This window comes from Grus americana, chromosome 2 (genome assembly GCF_028858705.1).
Source record: "Grus americana isolate bGruAme1 chromosome 2, bGruAme1.mat, whole genome shotgun sequence".
NCBI lineage: Eukaryota > Metazoa > Chordata > Aves > Gruiformes > Gruidae > Grus > Grus americana.
Genome location: NC_072853.1, coordinates 91899820 through 91917185, shown reverse-complemented (window position 1 = coordinate 91917185; position 17366 = coordinate 91899820). Strand labels below are relative to the sequence as shown.

Here is a 17366-nt window from a genome sequence, read left to right as displayed (position 1 = left end):
TAGCTGAGCATAAATACAAAGGCATTGTGGTATTGTCAACTTCTGACCAATTTGATTGCATGATGCAAGCTGTATCATTATTCAATGCAACAGAGTTGCCTCAGGGTAAAGTATCAAATGCTCTTCAATGGTAGTTATTGCTGAACTACAAACAGATGATAAAGTCAACTTACAATTAAGTCCTTCCACTTAATTTGCTTAACTGTCAGGTGACAATTTTTAGTTACAAAGCAAAATTCATGTTTCCCATTCTCTTTTTTTAAAAAGACACTTTAACAAGAAAACTCCTGAAGAAGGAAGCCTGCCTTAGGTATACCATTTTGTGTGTATTTGAATAAATGACAAGAAAAATTGTTGCAACATTTATATTGCATATAAGGAAGTTCAGTTGTTTAATGACACATGTAAAAGCACAGGTGACAACAGATAAGCTAGTTTACAGCAACGTGTTTGGCAGGCTTTACAAAAGCTTCATTATGGATTTAGATTAAGTCTGTGCACACCCTAGAAATGGAACAAACTATAGGTACTTTCCAATAATCAGGAGGCTGGAGAGAATTCTACTCTTTCACCTCCTTAACTTTTCTTAATTGAAAGTTCTGAACATAACTGCATCCTCCAGCTCATATACATATGACACAAAGGAATTACTTAGCTGATGTCCTGAAAAACCAAACAGCAAATTCATATGAAAGAAGCAGGTGACAAAAACATTAAGAAAAAAATCTTTTATTTTGCTCATTTGGCTAAAAAGCAACCAAACTAGCAAGAAAAGATTTAGCGCAAGAAAAGATTTAGCACAAGAAAGAGTACACACCTGTGAGAGGAAATTAGACACCTACCATATGCTGACTTGCTCTTGTGTCATTGTTTACCTATTGCTTCAAGGAAACCATGCTTTCCAAAATAAGCTTAAGTTGTGCTGCAACAGTGTAGGAGAAGCAGAGCTGACAAGTTTGCAAGAACAGATACTTAATCAGGACTCTACTCCAGACCCAAAAACTCTGGAGAAGCTGGGATAAAGTTGCTAGATATTGTCAAAAGAGAGAAAGTACTTCCTGCCTCCCAGGCTAAATGAAAGCATAGGTAAGTTAAAAGAAACTCAGTCTCAGTACTCCTCAGAGAAATACGGTGTGGGCAACAGGAAGCACCACTAGGATGAATACCAGTATCACGACTGCACTGAAAAACCTTTTATTCAGCTTCCTTGGATTACAAGAATCAGAGTCGTAACTTTGGTGCGTTCTTCACGCAGGCCATCAGCAGGTTTAAGTACTCCATTTTCCTTGTCCTTCTGCATAGCTATCTATTTTCTAAGAAACTGACTCTCTCGTGCAGAAAGCTCAACAGCCAAAAGGATCTGAAAGAGACAGAGGAGAAAAAAAACACTGAAACTTAGTGGGAGAGGATGAAGCCACAGGAGAAAAGGTAGGAGAGTTCTCTCTTCAGTTTGGATTTGCTGTAGGTACATAGAGAAAAGGGTACTTCAACTTTTAAAATTTTTAGTAAATAGAGAAATACAGGTTCTGTCTACACTGAGGGTCACCAGTCTTCATTTAAATAAATAAAAAAATACTCAAGAAACCAAGAGAAAACAACAAGACTAAGCAAGTAGCATGCTTCTGGCAACAGGACACTGCTCTCCTCATCAGTCTGGGCAGCAATGGCAACAGCTCCCTGTGGCCATCCACAGCATCAAAGTTTTGTAACAAAGGTTGCTTGGAGGAAGTCAGCTTCCCAAACCATGTATCACGTTTCTATGTGTTTCATATCTTAGCACTGTTTAACATGAACTTTAATTTTAAGTTTCCTGGAACATATTTGTATTTTATCTTTCACAGCGGGTACACATCACAGTATACAGTACCTTATAATTCACTTGCTGTTCACAGTGTTTTCTAGTCCACATCCTGTACACATGCTGTTCAAACTCAAGGAATCAGACTGCCTGCACTGGTCCTTGAGTTAGTATCTGCTAGCTGAGCCAGACTACCAGAACTTCCCTCTCCAGTAAGCAGCTAGAGAATAGACTTCACTGGCAGTCACAAACACTGAGCAAAGCTGTGGAAGGATGGGAAAAAAAGGGGAAGTTAATACATCAAGACAGACATCCACTAATCCTGTATCAGCCACGCTTTTTACCACATATATGTTCTAGCCCACTCATGTTCAAATACCACCACTAACTGAACTATTCTGAAAGGCAACAGACTACAGCTGGAATCCTCTGGGCACAGGCGGAGCAGCCAATGTCCTGGACTCCCAGTTTTTGAAGATGACAAAAGCCCTGCCAGTCTGCACATATTGTAGTAGAGCATGAAACAGATGAAAGTGTTGGACTATCTACTTAAGAGTCCTTTGGTAAGAGGTCAATACATTAGCTGAATTAGACTGTCTGGTAACCCTCCTCCCTTCAAAGGGGGAGCTGAGCCAAGACAATAAAGATTTATGTATTTTTCTAAAATTAAGACCTGTGCTTTCAGATAATATTTAGTCTCTTATTTCGGCATTTGTTACACTACTTTTCAATAAAATACCATTTTCCCCAAGAGTTTTGGATGAAACTCGATAGCAACGCTTCTTATTTATATCCTGTAAAAGAAAAGACCTGGAATTATATTCTAGACAAGCTTGTGTTTCATGCCACAGCCACTATTCATTTGCTGCAAAGCTTTCAACAAGATGCCTATGCCATCCTCTTATCACAAAGTGCAGATGTTCAACTTCTGATACTGTGGAAGACTTACAGAATCATACAAGTAGATGTTGGAAGGGACATTTGTAGATCACCCAGTCCAAGATCCCTGGCTCAAGCCAAGGTCAACTAGAGCAGGCCACTCAGGGCCACATCCAGTTTGGTTTTGAATACCTCCAAGGACAGGCACTCCATAACTTTCCTGGGCAGTCTGTTCCAATGCTTGACCACCCTTGCCACTTAAAAAAAATAACCCATACTCACTCAATGTTTAAATGAAGTTTCTTGTATTTTACTTTGTGCCCAAATTAGTGTTCCTACATCTCCGCAACCTTGAACTACGATAAGGATGTTTAACACATCTGAAATTCTCACTCAAGACAACTCTGGCTACTCAAGAGACAGTAGTTGAAATAGAGTACCTGGTTTCAACCAAGACAATATTTGTTTTAATAAAAAGGCAGCAATGCTAACATTTAGCTTTAGCTAGTTTCAGCAAAAGCTATCTCTTATTTCCATGCAGAAAAGGAATCCTTTGGATTTTATCCCTGACCTGGCAAACCAATGTCGGCTCTCTGGTACAACGCACAATAACGTATCTCTGCATCTGCCTTCCAGGTATATACACACTCCCCAGTGACAAAGATTCCCTCACCACTTGATTACAATAGTTAAAGAAGCCTTTTTAGAAAAGTTAGCTGTTTCCTTTACAATTCTTCTCCAAGAAAAAGTTATTTTAGCCACAGAGTATTAAAGCGTTTTATGGTCACAGTCCATACCAGCTATTTGTTACTTTTTTTTTAACTACCAAGCAATGAGTCATGTTCCCTTATTACTGGTAGTTTGCCCCACAGCACCTATCTTGCTTGGTTTCATTCTCAACAGCCAAATTTAAAAACCAAACTTAACCTCAATTCTAAACAGCAACTCCTGCATTCTCAGTAATCTTTTCCCTTCTCAATACAGTTAGCCTCTCTTAAACTAAGAACTGTAACACCTGCATAAAACTTGCAGTACACATGTATAGGGCTTTAATGTGTTACAGGAAGAGCAGAGGCCATAAATAACTGGTCGAACTTCTGATACCAGAAGGACAGAGGCAGACCCCGTATTCTACCTCCATCAACCAATTAAAGAGACTTTTTTTGCATTTCTGCATGCACACTCACTTTTCAGACATATTTACCCTTAGTGTTTGGTTGAAACTTCTGAGGCTGCTACCTTAAGTTTGTCAAATTCAACTGCTGTTTGGGAAAAAGAGCAGGCAAGGGAGCAGAATCTGCTGCTAGTACTGCTGCTGTAGGAGCTCTCACTCGCAAGGCAGAAACACAACTGCTTTCTTCATCTACAATTTGCAGTAGCCTCTGGCCACGTATTGACACTCGAGTTCTAGTGCATTGCTTCATTCAAAACTGAGCTTTGTAAGTGCTCGTTGAATGATCTTGGTCTACAAATTCTTACCTTACTGTCTCTCCAAGTAAAGCAGGACAGCACCAGACACAAGATAGACATTATTCACTGCTCATAATCCAGTGACTGAGGGGGGAAAAGTAGAAACATCAGCATACAACCTCATAGTTAGACTCAGAGTATTTCTTGGTATTTCTCCAAGAAGTCAAACATCTAAACATTCTTACAAGCATCAGTGTACAGAAAGACAATCATATTGATTGCAGTGCAATCAGACTTTCTGGAGAGTTAGTTAAATGCAACTTTGACAGCATTCTTTTCTAAGCACTGTGACAAAATGTCTGTTAAAAAGCACTGCTTTAGTATCTTCCCCAAGCAAGAGACAAGAAAAATATCTGCATATCTAGAGTTAAATTTGTTAGTTATACTGGTATTTGATTCTAACCTCCCATTTTTACAGAGTAATTCTTCAAGGTATTACAGTTTGATAAATCCAGCACATCCATTTTGGATGTTGAAAACATCCTTCTAATCAGTGTCACATTCTAGTTTTGTAAAAAAATTTCATTTTAATACACACAACAGGCCTGATTAATTCAAGATACTTTTCCTTAAATGAAGAAAAAAGTGCTATGCATTACTCATAAGTAGCCTACCAGCAGACCAATACCTACGTGACACTTCAGAAGTGTTTTAACCTTCCAGCTACAGCAATTGCCCCGCTCTGGAAGTCATTTTATCAAAACAGTGAAGTGTAGTTTGTCCCACTGCTATGGTGCGAGAAGGGAGATAAGGGAAATCTCAATACTACAAAAGGAGTGTACAGTGCCACTGGCTGCTTGCTTAGGGTCTGTTATCAGTAATGCAAGTGGTAGAACGATACTGATTTCACTCTAACCCCACTGGTAAGTACAGAATTTGTAGAGGTTCCTTATCTACTTTGATTTCATAGAGACTAAGGTCCAGCCCTTGCAGTCAGAATGACATTTGAATCCTGACCATACAACTATTCAATTTGTTTTCCTTTGTGGCTTCACCATCCATATTGCAAACTCCTTCTGTTACTTGGCCAAAGGTCACGAAAATCACCTTCCTGTCAGTAACATTCTTGCAGAGGCCTGTCCTTTTAGCATCCTGTATCTAGAAGAGAAGCAAGCAACATGAACTGGTTTTAACTGGTGCAGTAAGCTGGCACATGGCACAAGCCTCCAGTCACTCACTATACAGAAGAACTTGTGCAGACAGCCCATCTTCTTCTAGCATCCTGTAGAGTCTTATGAATCCCTTTAGATGCCCATAAATCAGAAGTTACAGCTGTGCCATATCACCATGGTATACTTCCCTTAAAAGCTGCATCATCAGTCAATTGTCCCATTGTCAAAAATATAGCCCTACCTGAGCTCAACTCTTTCTCCATCATAGCAGAAAGAAAATCCCATCTTTTGTCAGTGGAAAAGATGGACAATCGAGATGTTCATGGCTATACAGAAGTTCTGAAAAATAAAATGAGTTGTCTTATTTCAGCACTATGATTAAGCATGCTTGCTGTGGCATCATCTCAACTCAGGAAGGGCTGCTACAGTTCAAGCAGCACCTTGTTTGGCTCGAGAGTAGTCTAAGGACAAAAACACAACTCCACATTTGCCTAAAATTGTCACAGCCCAGTTAGCTCAATACTTATCTCCCACTTATCCTTGTTCCAGGAACCAGGCACCACAGGGCCTTAGTTCAGCAAATACTCTCAGAATACACTGGCCACTTGCAAACAAAAGCGGGTTCCTTACACAATGCAACTGTGCCAACTTGCTTTTAAAATAAATTTGCTGTAGCAGAAGGGGCCTGGTTTAAATAAGGGGAGTTTACCATCCAATTCTCTTCTATGCCTTCCTTAGTCTGCAGGCATCCAAGCCTTACCTCCCACCTTGAAAGGGCACCAGTTCCAAGGAAGAACGTGAAACAGACCAACTCTCTTTAGCCCAGTAATTAAAGTAACTACCTGGGAAAGAAAAAGCCTGAGCTCTAGCTTTCACTTCATCATATTTGTATATTTTACACATGGTAATTAAGTTTAAAACCAGATGGCACTAGGACTTTCTCCCCAGAGGTGGGACATGCAAGTCTGCCTATTCTCAAGCAAGAAACAGAATCCAGGTCTCCCATTTCTGGGTGAGGTATCTCCAAATAAAATGAAAGCTATTACATAAAAATAAAGAAAAGGAATGAAAGAGGGGCAGGGAACAAGTACTATGGTGACTTTCTTTAAAGTTCATTTAAGAAGAGAGGGACAAGGATTCCCAGCAGCAGATCTCAAAATGATGGAGGACTATAGGACCCCAAAAGAGGCCACTCTCAACATAAAACTTCCATCCTCAGCCAAGAGTTGGTACAGTCTTGTCACTAAGGCACCCAGCTTCACTGGCTAACTTTCAGGTATACCAGGCCTTTACTAGCTCTGGTTCTCCACACATTCCAACACTAAATAATATGCCTGACAAAGGTTAAATTCAGATAGAAGAGCTGCTTTGAAAATAGAGAAAAATAAGATAGAGAACACAGTACTGAGAATCAGGGCATTGTAGCTACAGGCCTCTAACTTACTATCTTTGATGAAGAGAAATGTACTTCTGCCAACAAACTGGAAGACTGTTCACACAGCACCAAAGTAGTCCTTGGGAAAGCTCTGACTGTGCTCTTGCTAAAAATAAACATCAAGCAAAAATGTTAGTATACACAGCTTATTAGTTTTCTTTTTCTCAGACATATATCTCCTTGTCAGACAGCCACTTGGAGGGGTTTCCTCAGCCCGCTATTGGCAGACAGCTGCTAACCCATGGGAAAAGTGCACACCAAAAAGTGTTGTAAGAACACACAAGAACAGACATAATGAGGTAAAACACAAACAGCAGGTGAAATTTCAAAGCACAGTGCAGGTTCTCTGGGATAACAGATGAAAGTTGCTATGACACTATATTGTCTCTGGATTTACTCCCTCACAAAAAGTCAGCTGGGTCTTGTACTATAAAAAAAGCATTGACTAACATTGTCTCAGAGTGAAAGAGCAACACATTTGTTCTGACATGTACTTTTCCACAACGCTCATGGCCTTCTAAACAACCCACACAAGCAGCTCACAAGTGGATCTGCAAGCATACTAGGACCAGTTACAAGGAGGGGAAGAAGTTCTCCCATGTATGAAGCTATCACAAATTAAATGCAAGCCACAAAGGAAAAAAGCTGTTCCACCGGGATTTTAAGATGAACATTAATGCTTACTCTACATTACCTACTTAGCAGGTTATACCAATCACAGAAGATACACCCTCCGAGCAGAAGTTATTCAGCACGTTCCAAGAGATAAGCAGTGTGCAAGCAGAGCACTTTTTTCCAGGCAGTGGGCAACATCTACATTGCAAATAAGGTGTTTCTCAAATATGACTAACCATGTCCAGGACAGCTTTCATTTAGCACCCACTTGCCAGCAAAGACACAACAATGCAGACCTCTGTGTGGACAAACAATCCAAGCAAATATCCAAGCTGCCTGTTGGGAATGTGGCAGCAAAAGCTACAAACAACAACACTCCTGCGGGTCTCACCAGGTTAAAACTTACCACCGGCACATCTTTTTTCACAGTGCAGAAGTTGCTCAAATGGAAACTATGATTTTTCTTTCCATGCCACCTTTTCTCCTGCACCTTCTGCTCAAAGCCCCAGGACTCTAAGAGCATCATTATCCCTATGAGTAATACAGTCAAAAAAATTGGAGACTGCAGTGAACACACACAAATACAAAACAAGCAGCCTGGGGAGACGCTTTTGACATCCATTCAGGTCTGGGTATAAAGCAGGTACTGACTGCAAATCTGTGGCTGCCCAGTACGTCAAAGAGTCCCCACTGGATGACAAGCCTGCTCAGATCAAACGCAACTGCAGGCTGCCTCACACCTGCACTGGTACCCCTGCACCGCTACCTTCACCGCTCCGGACCATCAGGATGGAGGGTCCCACCACGGGCTCGTTGTACTGACTTTCCTAGGTGTGGCTCCTCTCTCGTTGATGCTCGCTTCACACCTTTAGCTGATCTCTTAGGAATTCCTGGTAAAGGTTGCTATAAGACAGTCCAAGCCCAGATATAAAAGTGATGCGGCCCCCTCGTACCCACCCAGGGAAAAACACTTCAAACGCCGAGGCAAACAAGCCCCGGCCACGCGTGGGGGAGCCCGGAGAAGCCTTTAACCTCGGGGCGGTCCGCCCGGCTCGGAGCCGGCTGGGGGCTGTCAGAGGCAGCTTCTGCACGCCGCAGGGACGGCCGCACGAACCGGGAGGAGGAGAAGCGGGCACCGGACACGGGGACGGCCACCCCGTTACAAGGTGCTCGGCACTCACCCGCGGGGATGTGCCCCCCTCCCGGGGCGGAGGGAGAGGGGCCGCTGCCTGCAAACGCGAATGGCCCCGGCAGCCCCACGCCAAGCCCGCCACCGCTCCCACGCACGGCCTCAGTCACGGCTGCCCACGGGCGCCTCACGGCGGGTCTCCCCGTTTCCGCGGTCGGGAGCCCCGCCAGAGCCGCCCCCCTCCCCGCGCCGGGAAAGCCCCCACCGTTACCTGCCCAGTGATGCCGGTGATGAGAGCCACCTTCCTGCCGTTCATCTCTTCGCCATCGTCTCCCCGTACCGCGGCGCAGGCACACGCCTCCACCAGCGGCTGTGCCATCCTCCCGGCGGCGGCAGGCGCGGCCCAGGTGCGGAGATACCCCGGGGTGGAGGCGCGGCCGCCGGGGGCAGGCTTACGGCTCTGGGGGCGGGCACGGAGAGAAGGACGCCAGCCGCTCCGAGCGCGACTCGCACATGGGCTGCCGCCACCCGGGCGCTACCGCTGCTGCTGCCGCCGCCGCGGCATTTCCGCGCTCGCTGCCCGCCAGCGACTCCCGCCCCGCCCCGCGGCGCCCGCAGGTGCAGCCCCGCCGCCGCCAGCCCCACCCCTGCGCAGGCGCGCACCCGCCGGGCGGCCCGGGCTCGCGCTCCAGCTTTAGCCCCCCCTCCCCTCGTCTCGCCCCGCCCCGCTCGGCCCCACAGCCAACCAGGAGCTCCGGCATTTCCTTAAAGAGACAAGAGACGCGGCGCGCCGGGGCCGATGGTGGAGGCGGTGATTGGTTGAGAGCGGGCCACGGGGGGCGTGGCCTGTGCGGCTGCCGCCGCGGAGGCGCGGAGCCTCCGACTTCCTGACCGCGTGTCCGGGAGGTGGACGCGGCGGCGGTGGCGCCACGTGAAAAGAGCGGTGCGGACCGCGGACGCGTCCCCCTCTCCTCCCTGGCCGCACAGCGCCTCCTGCGGCGTGGAGGAGCGTGCGGCGCCGCCGGAGGCACCGAGTAGCGCGAGTGAACGTCCCGGCCGCCCACCGGGGACAGTAGGCCCCCGCAGCCCCTGAGCCCATCGCCGCCCCGCTGCCCGCCCCCGGGGCCCGCCGGCTGGGTTAGACACCAGGGAGCAAACCCGGGAGTGGCCCAGCTGCGGCAGGCAGCCCCGTGTCCAGCGTGGGTGCCTGTGAGACGCGGGCTCGGCCAGGCGCCGGGGGACAAAGCTGCCAGAGCTGGTCCTCCGCTCTGCCGCCTGGGGAGAGCCTGGTTCGTGAACCGCCCAGAGGCTTCTGGAAAAGGGATTCATAATAAATATTTCGTCTTCTGATGAAGCACCGAATCACTGCGTGAGGCAACACGTTGCTGTATCTACAAGGCGGGGGCGGGGGGGAGGACACGGAGTCGGGGAGCGTGCAGCCTGTCAGTGGAACTGTACTCGGGAACCCTGAACGCTTGCTTGCGTGCTGCTCCCCGCGCTCCCAGTTTACATCCCCTTGTTGCAGCCTTGCAGTCTCTGATGGGATGGAGAAACTATTATGTCACGATTTCTCACTTTCAAGATGTCATCCCAGTCGTACCATTTCTGCGTCTTGTTTCTGAAGCCTTTTCCCCATCACGTGCAGTCGTCTAAAATTGGCAATGCTGGCTGCTGCTTCTGCAAACTGATTTCGTTCCACTGGCGATTGCTTTATGGGTGTACAGTCTCAGATTCAAAAGAGGAGGGACACCACAAATAATACGAATGCCATCCTCTCTGTTTTCAAATTACACTGGAAACATAAAAAGACGTCAAATTTTGAGGGTTTCAGGACTTTGTACACTAGAAATAAGGCACCAAAAAAAATTTTATTTAAAAATTTAGGATTTGAGATTAGAGGGAGTTAGGAGCAAGTTTTCTTTATTTACTTATTTATATAGATCACTCCCTCTCCTGCTAGATCAGAGCTGCATAAAGCAATGCATGAGCTACATTAAAAACTGTCCTTTATGCGGCCAGGTAGGCTGGTCATTTCTGGCGTTCACTGGCAGTCCATTAAACGTACTCCAAAGTAAAGCTTGCCTTCTTTCAGTGTTCTGCTCGAGAAAGCGGTGAGTAGGGCTGACAATGGCAGTCCTGAAGCTGGGCTAGAAGAAGAGCCCCCATCGTTGGGCCCTCCATGTGCAGCTAAGAGGCTTTTTCTGGTCACTTTCTCCAAACAGAATTTCTCCTACCCCAGTTGTCCAATATCCTACAAGAACTGTTCTTCAGATGTAGCGTTTTCCTTGACTGTTATTCCCAAAAGTACTGCACTCAAGGGGGGAAGCTGGTTCACACCTTTCATAACTCAGTTGATTAATCAAGTATATCCCTTGAATGATCACCTTGTCCTGTGATTGTACTTTCAGGTCATGGGCACCTTGGGCTCTTCCCCTGTTCAGAGCAATAGCTTTCCTTCCTACTCAGGATGTGCACTCCCGAGAGATTCAGGACAAAAGACCCTGCAATCCGTGTCACTTTTGCAAGGGCATGTCTCAGCCAGACTGTGCTGAGAACACTTTAGCAGGGTTTATACTTGTATTTTTGGTCAATACTAATACTAGAAACAGGCAGATGAAGCCAGACAGGATGGAGCCCAGTTCAGGTTCCAGCTGACTGAAGCAAAAAAAAAAAAAAAAAAGCCTTTAACTTGTTTAAATTTCTGTTCCATTTATATGTCTGGCAGTAGTAGTTGCAGACACCATTAGCCAGCTACCATAATCCTGCTAGGTCTGCCCCTGGCATGCACTGGGGCACATTCCAGGCTTAATGCACAAAGACTGTTCTGTCACCAAAGTCTTCCAAGGTACATTTACAGAAGAGACTGAAGGCTCAATTGTGGCACAGGTACTAGATTTTACCTAAGTTGCTCTGGTGTCGACAGCAATTTATGACAGACTGCAGCTGAAAACTGGACCAGCAGCCCCCAGGGACCCTGGGATTAATACTCACTCTGAGCACTAGCCTGCACTGATGTCTTCTTGCTGGCTCCAGCACCTGTACCATTGCACGTGCTACCTAACTCAAAGCTGTGTCTGCCCACACCGTAATCGCTTTGTCAGGCATCTGCGTGGACCTGGCTCTGGCCTCTAAAACTGGCAAGGCCCTCATGTGAAGAGGAGCCAGCAGACTGACACACATCTACACCTCCAGCCCCCTTGAATCCCTTTAAGAGGAGACGCTTGTGTGAGCATGGGTGTCCGGTAAAAAGTTTTATGCCCAGCAAGTAAACAGACTGACAAGCTCTGAGGAGAGAATAGCATGTGGGGCATTAACTTTAAAGCTGCCACCCCAAGAACTAAGGAGAAAGAGATAGGGCTGATGTAAACAAATTTGCTTGACAGTGCTGGATAAAAACATATATCGCAGGGAATGAAGGATGGAGAGCACAGCTGGCTGAAGTCAAACTGGTTAAACTAGGAAATACTGGAAAATGAGCAAGGAGAAAGCAGAGAGGGAAAAATTAAAGAGAAAATAAATGTTGCTGAGAGTAAGGAAGAAGGGAATAATAGGAGGAAGAGACTGAAGTGTATTAGATTACAAAAAAATGCTATATTAAATGTTAAGGGAAAAGGAAAAGGAGGGAGGACATCCACACACTGAAATTTTGTTATGCTTGAATACCACGTACGTTGCAATCCTGATGACCTCAGTGTTTGAATGAGGATGTGGCCGTATTGCTGACTGAGATTTGGAGGTAGCTATGTAAGGTTTAAGAATCCCATGTGAATCCATTATTAGTGCTTGCAGGAAAGAAGTAACCTTACATTAACTTCAGAAGTAGAAATTGCTGATTTAAAGCACTTATTCACTGTGAGACAAAAGTATCCCTAGTATTACTTCATTAATAGTGTCACCCATACCAGAAGTACTTTTTCCAGATTACTTTGATGCATTTTGCTGCGGTAAAAGTTGACGTGATACCAGTATATCCTGTTCTGTACAGGAGTTAGAAGTGGGCACTGGACCAAGTTGAGCCCTCTTTCTCTGCATCACCCAGCGCAACAAAGGGAAAAAACTGATTATTTGTATCTCTCTGAGGCTCTTCTGAATGTTCCACATCCAATAGTTCAAGCAATTTCTGTATCATGCTGCTGTGAACTGCATCAAAGCAGTGTCCAGTGATCAAAGACGACCTCTGGCTGGAATATGTTGCACTTTGCTTACCTTCAGCTACCAAATACTTTCGATCCTGTCCCCAACCGTGAGGTCCATGGTGGCATTGTTCAAAACCCCACCAGGTCTGGTTGGGAGGCTGCAGAAAGGGTGCCAGCAGAGGACAGGTGGTGCATGTGAGCACACTTTTCTTCCTGAGGATGCTTTAGTTTATACAGGCAGGCAAGCGAGGAGACTGTGGTAGGCCTAGAAGATGCTATAGAAAGAGTTTCTTTCTCTTTTTCTACTTCGCTGTTTTAAAGTAATGGTAGAAAGTGATTGTATTGATTGACTTCACAGAGGTAGGGAGCTGTGAAAACGGATGTGGAAGAGGAGGGAATGGGGAGTCCAGGGCAGATCCATCACGATTTGAAAGAAGGTGCAGGTGTTGGAGCGAGAGTAAGCAGTCGCATGGGGATGAGCACCAGATCTCAATGGGAAATAAAGACAAGTGAAGAGTGGGCAGACACAAGAGGATAATAATTGGATTTGTTTCATAATTGTTTTTCTGACTGTTGGCTTGAATATTTGAGGGCATGTGGAGTGACCCACATCCTCAGTGCCCTGGCATGGTGATGGGCAGGTGGAGTAGAAACAGGATGATTCAGGGGATGGATGGTTCTGCACAGTGAGCCTCAAGGCCAGTGCCTGGCGATAAGCAGCGCGTTGGCATCCCTTGCCTCTCGGGTGGTTCTTGCGCATCTAACAAATCTTGCATTTCAGACCCCTCCCCACAGGCTGTCATATGTCTTCCCAATAGGACCTTCTCCGCGGCAAAGGCAGAGTCATGAGAAGTTGAGATATCAGTGCTGCGACTCAGCATTACAAAGAGGGAGAAAAATCCCTGGCAGTACTGGCTCCCAGCTGGAGCTCTTTGTGTTCAGCATTCGGGGCCTATGCCCAACCTACAAAGTACTTGCAGCCCTCTTTTTCCTCTTCGCAAACACTTGCCTGCTTACTTTTGAAGGGGTGGATAAGATTGGCCAGATTTGCTAACTTCTTGGCACAGACGCATCCTTTGAAAGGCAGAGCCCCAGTTCCTGTTGGTGCTGTGGCGATGTGTTTTCTACAGCACTCTGCACGGCATGGTGTTTCAAAGGCAAAGGCATGTGCCCATGCCGCATTCCTCTCTCACATGTATCTCCAGCACTAGGGTGAAATGATGCTACCCTGCAGTAAAACTGATGGAAGAGATCAGCATCCAGGCAGAGCTTTGTGCCACCGTTTGTCTCCGTCCTAAAGATTTATGCCTGGAAGTTTTACTCAGGACTGGACCAGGACCATAAGCAGGCACAGAAATCTCCATTCCTCCCGTGCCTGGTGCAGGAACAACACCGGCACGAAGGTGTGGGCATGCTGGCAGAGGTTTGTGCAGGTTTTGTACTTCTGGACCACTGAAAAGGCTGCTCTCCAGCCTGGCAGAAGGGAAGGAGCCTGCCCGTGTTCACCATTTTGCAAGGGATGGCTGGGGCAGGCATCCTCCTCTCAGCCTTGATTACGTGTGGTCAAGAGGAGCCTTGCAGCAGCCGTGGGCTGTGGTCAGTAGCCTCAGGCGGACGGGCAGGGCTGTGGGGAGCTGGAGACCGGCCCTTCTGCGGCGTCGCTGGGGCAGGGGCTGGCGGCCCTGGGGGGGCTGACATGGGGTCCTGGGCCGTGGGCAGCGTGGGGGAGCCCAGGGGTGGGCAGGGACAGCCAGGCCTGTGGCTGCCCTCAGGGCTTGGGCAGAGCAGCCAGGGATCCAAGCCAAACCCGACTGAAGAAGAAATTGTTTTGTTAAAAAAGAGCATGGCAGTAACAGCGTTGTACCTCGCTGCTTGTGGTCTGCAAGTAAGCCAGCCCTCGGTGCAACGTGTTCCTCAAGCGCACGGAAATAATTAACAATTGTTCCTTTGTATCTCAGCCAGAACTGGAGGTACCTAATTATGGGCATTGTTTCTGTAAGAAACACCAAATAAATGTCCCTTTTAATTCCCAGAAGGGGGTAAAGAGCCATGAGTACAAAAAGCATCAGGCCCGGCGATGTGTTAGCGTGTGCAATTGTCCCTTACAGCTTTGTAAGCCGGTGTTAACTGGACTGGAGCCAATGGAGTTAAAACACCTGAGAGAAGAAACAGGTTCCTAACTGGAAGGAGAATTCTCTGTGCATGACCGATGAGAAACATTTTTACCCAACATGATTATTTCAGTATGTACAAGGAGTCACGAGACTTTTAAGGGAGATGTTGGCAGGTCTTTGAGAAATCTAGCTGTTGAAGTTTAGAAAACTATAAAGCATAATTTTGCTAGAGCTAACGAGCACCTTTGCATATTTTAGAGAAGGTCCCAAAGAGGGAAGTTGAATCCCAAACATCCCACTTCCCATGAGGGTCTTCACATCCAGTGCTTCCAGCAGGATAGCAGTGAGACAAAAAACATACCTTACAGAACGAATGCTGGCAAAATTTAATTAATAGGTTTGAAAAACAACAAGAAAAATCCCTGGGCCTGACTGAAATGAGAAACCTCAGTATAAAAATGTGGCTGGTTAAATCTTATTTGTTGGACTTGGTTTCTTTTTCCCTGAAGAGGATATCAGAGAATGAACCAAAAGTTAAGTGATAAACCTTGAAAGTCTACCTAAAAAAAGAGAAAAGAGTAACTACTGGAGTGCCAGGTTTTTCACAAATGCCACTACTCGCATTACACGTACACAGTCACACTTGTTTATCTCCATCTGTGGCCCTGACATGTGTGCCAAGACTCATCTTTTTATTACTGACATTTTCTTTATGGAGAGTAAGTTTGACCAAAGCAGAGTTTGTACCCTTGTAGAAGCTATTTAGTCCACTGACTAACATCAATGATGACATCAAAGACCGCTTCTCTGGAAAACCATCAGAATATAGTACAGGGGATCTCTTCTTTCTTCTGGCCTTACACAAATATAGTCTAATATACACCCAAATCCTTGTGTAAATCTTGTCCAAAAGACTTCTAATCAGAAAAGAAAACAACAACCCTGTATTTCTCACACTATAAAAAAGATCACCTTGGGAAAAGAGCAATGCAGTGACAGAGTGGTATGGTGTCTGTTAAGAAAGTTCACATTAAGCAAGCATTAGCTATTCAAAGAATTAACTGCAACGAGGCGGTAAGTGAAGGTCTGTTCCTTGTCACTGAACTCAGGGCTATAGCAGAGAGCAGAGAAAGAAGTAAATTATAAAAAGTTTTAGCAGGGAAATAAAAAAATCACTTCCCTGTCCCCTAGTCTGGATTATTCTCTTAGAAGGTGGGTCAAAATATCAGTGGTTGCTTTTCCAAGTTGTCTCTCCAGTCATAGAACGAATCAGTAGCAGAACATGAGACCCAAGATACGGACCAGAGGGGACTCTTAACATTGCTGGAACTATGGTTTTTTGTAACAACACATGTATTTGGCTAGATATATGCTATTCACACTCTTTATATATTCCTTTGCATTTAATTTGTGGCTAAGTGGTAAGGTAAGAATGAATGCTGTTATTTTTAACATGCATATTTCAAGTGGGTAAAAGCTGTCTCACAGTCTTGTGTGCCTGGGATAAATTGTTCTGTGATTAGTTGTGACCAAACCCAGAAGAACGATACATAAAATTACTTCTTTATTACCCCTGTTACAATGCATTAACTGTTTGCTAGGTGCTGACAACGTCAGGCTGCTGTGGCCCTTCTTTTGGTTTGTCACAAAGGAGCACTGGCTTCAAACCAACAAACAGAGGAACATGGGGGAGCTGGTCAAAGAGGAACTTGGGTGCCAGTGACAGGGAAATGACAGAATTCACATTTCCTTGGGACTGGAAAGAGGCAACACTGCAGTAAAAGCAATGGGATTCCAGGAGGAAAGATTTCAGTTATCCAGAGGGTGATTAGATAAGATTTCGTGGAAGGCTGATCCAAGGAAAAGAAGGAATTTAAAAAGAAATTGTGTAACATGAAATAAATGGTATTAAAGGTGCAACCGCAAACTTTCCAGGTGCAGAAGATGGTCAGGAAGTAGAGTAAGCGATCGACTTGGTTAGGTCCCTTTGATCCCAAACATAGGAGGAAATTATACAGGAAGCAGAAACTATATCAGAGTACTAAAGACAGATTTCCAACAGCACACAGGAGCAACATCAGAAAGGGCAAGGCAGAAAATGAGATGTTATTCCTAGTAACCCTTGCTAGTGAAATCTTTCTATCAGAGCATTAATAACAGGAAAAACACTGGTTAGTGAACCAGTCAATGGAAGGTTAAGTCTAGTAACAGACAATGTTGAAAGACAACATAGCAGTATTCGCTAAAAAGTGGCTGACACAATTAATATCAATAACAAAGGAAAAAACCTGACCCTCAGACAGAGAAAGATTGAGTTAGATAGTACTTTGATTTGCTTTGTGTTTTCAGATTGGTTGAATCTGAAGAACTAAATTTCACCCTAGAGCACTTCAAGAAGTGACAGATTTACTCTCACAATCCTTAGTGGTGGTCTAAGGGTACACGTGGCTTATGGGTGTGGTTCTCAAAAGCAGATGAAAGCAAACATGACATACCCAGAAAAGAGGAAGAACAGACCAAAGATTTACTGACTAGCCAGTTTAACTCAGTTACGTGGAGTTTAGGACCACATAGTCAGAAATGACAATCTGTGACAAGCATCACAAGGGAAGAAAAGGAGCGCGCATGGATTTTTGACTAAACCTATGGTTTCATCAAGATCTGATTTAATTTCTTTA

The 17366-nt window shown here is 45.4% G+C and overlaps 1 protein-coding gene and 1 long non-coding RNA gene across 2 annotated transcripts in view; both read right to left on the bottom strand.

The window, feature by feature from the left end:
• The window catches only part of GMDS (GDP-mannose 4,6-dehydratase), a 433308-nt gene extending 424225 nt beyond the window's left edge, over window positions 1–9083 (bottom strand). Inside the window, exon 1 of the mRNA XM_054816119.1 lies at window positions 8710–9083. Coding sequence (XP_054672094.1) covers window positions 8710–8817 — 108 coding nt within the window. The 5' untranslated portion in view covers window positions 8818–9083. The remainder of the gene's footprint in view (window positions 1–8709) is intronic.
• Window positions 450–4144, bottom strand: LOC129202717 (uncharacterized). Its single transcript, XR_008575808.1, has 3 exons — window positions 2538–4144; window positions 1868–2061; window positions 450–1360 (listed from the first exon to the last, which is right to left on the bottom strand). It is a non-coding gene; the product is annotated as an uncharacterized LOC129202717 (long non-coding RNA).
• Window positions 9084–17366: the final 8283 nt, after the last annotated feature.